The sequence below is a fragment of the Macadamia integrifolia genome, chromosome 13, assembly GCF_013358625.1.
Source record: "Macadamia integrifolia cultivar HAES 741 chromosome 13, SCU_Mint_v3, whole genome shotgun sequence".
Classification (NCBI taxonomy): domain Eukaryota; kingdom Viridiplantae; phylum Streptophyta; class Magnoliopsida; order Proteales; family Proteaceae; genus Macadamia; species Macadamia integrifolia.
In genome coordinates, this window is record NC_056569.1 from 10374587 (window position 1) to 10376596 (window position 2010).

The 2010-nt window shown below is 37.0% G+C and overlaps 1 protein-coding gene across 1 annotated transcript in view; it reads left to right on the forward strand.

The window, feature by feature from the left end:
* The window catches only part of LOC122060189 (rRNA-processing protein fcf2-like), a 22031-nt gene extending 20021 nt beyond the window's left edge, over positions 1 to 2010 (forward strand). The window contains exons 4-6 of the mRNA XM_042623386.1: positions 856 to 933; positions 1102 to 1217; positions 1625 to 2010. Of these exons, the coding sequence (XP_042479320.1) occupies positions 856 to 933; positions 1102 to 1217; positions 1625 to 1736 (306 nt within the window). The 3' untranslated portion in view covers positions 1737 to 2010. The remainder of the gene's footprint in view (positions 1 to 855; positions 934 to 1101; positions 1218 to 1624) is intronic.

Genomic DNA, 2010 nt, shown 5'->3' on the forward strand with positions numbered 1-2010 from the left:
CCCCCCCAAAGATCTCTGATGGTAAACAAAAACCTTTATGCATGAAAAAAAAATGATAAACAAAACCTTAAGGCGGTGCAAATTTGCACAACAGTACATGGATAGAAGCGATCAGCCTTGTCATACCTTTTTTATTCATAAATCATCATTGCAGACTCCCCGCAAAAATGGGGGTAAATCTGCGTACGTTTTGACCATCGCTAGACCCCGCAGTGGCGGGAGCCTTGTGCGCTGGTTACGCCCCTTACTCTGAGTCTATATTTGATTATGTTGTTCTCTTAAAAGTAAATAATGCAAAGCTGGAAATAATATGGGTCTAAGAAGCCATGATAATAAAATGGTTGTTGCTGACTTTGATAGGTTCTGACAACCATCTTGGTTCATTTAGGTTGGCATGCTTTTATAGTTGTTTTTGAGTTATGCTGTCAGAATTGAGGTTTTGGTTTAATTTTGCATACATATTATATAATATTTATCCCTCGAAACAATATTCTGGTCTTTTTGAGACTGCACTTTATATATTTCATTCTCAATATTCTGGTTAGTGTTGAGATCATGCAGTTTACAGTTTTTCAGGTCATAATTATAAGCTTGATAAAACAACTAAATATTCTGGTCAGTGGTGGTATCATGCTTTATGCGGTCACTGTTGGCTTTGTTTTTGCTTTTGTGTAGGTTTTCTGATCCGTTTTATCAAAGACTGTTACAACCCAAACTGACTATGCATAGATTGCTTCCTCAACTTGTAATACTATATGATGAAATCTGTACAATGATAAAGCCTTTAATGTTGATCATATACCCACATCTGATTTCTCTGTTATTGTTGTTGATATTTTAATTTTTATGGTGCAGTTGCGTAATGTAATTGATCCAAAGAGGCATTACAAAAAGGGTGGTACAAAGTCAAAGACACTTCCCAAGTATTTTCAGGTGAGCTACGGTTTATAGCAGTTATATTTTCTTTTCTTTATTTTTTTTCCAGCAAAAGTCCTACTTTTGTGAAGTAGATGAGATCATTTAATTGATTTTTGTGTTTGTATGTGTCCATGTCGGTATGATTAATTAGTAAGGCCTCTGTTTTTTTCATAAATCATTCAGGTTGGTACAGTGATCGTGTCTTCATCAGATTTTTTCTCTGGTAGGCTCACTAAGAAGGAGAGGAAAGCAACTCTTGCAGATGAGCTACTTTCCGATCAGTCCCTTGGGGAGTACAGGTATAAATGTTGCATCATGACTTCCGCCCTTCATCTGTTTGTTTGCTTGGTTACAACTATGGAATAACTGTTTCACTGAGTTTTGCTAATTATCTTAAATAAATATTTCAAAATAGAATAACCTATTCCCCCTTCCCCAAGATGATCTTGGAGATCCAAATGCTTTTTCCCAAACTCTTTGTTTCACAGTAGTGCTATTTTTGTTTTGCTCTTCGTCTTTACATTTGCATCTGATGATCCAGGACATAATCCTGCACTAGTGGAATGAGAGAATAAGAAAAAGGGGAATTCTAGTTTTCCTGATTTTTTCCTTGATTTCTGAATTTTCTTGTGATTTTATCTATTGCGCATAATAGCTTTCAATCATGGCCTTTGTTGGTAAGTTCGTGAGATCTATTCATTTGTAGGAAACGGAAGGTTCAAGAGATTCAGGAGCAGAACAGGTCAGTTGGGAACCAGAAATGGAAGATCAAGAGTAAGCATTCCTGGAAGCGTGCTAAGGAAAGAAGGCATGTTTGAACCGATAATATTGTCATTGCACAGGAAATGTTTCACTACCTCAAGAGAAAAAAGGCTAAGTTGGGATTTGTCGTTGGACATGGCCAAAGCATATGACAAGGTCGAATGGGGTTTTTCTTGTTGCCATTTTCCAATTCCTGGGCTTTGAAGAAACTTGGACCAATCTTGTACACAATTTGATCAGCACTAAATCCTTCTCCATTAAATTAAATGGTTCCGCCTTCAATTTCTTCAAGGCCTCCAGGGGGATCCGTCAAGGATGTCCTTTAATCCA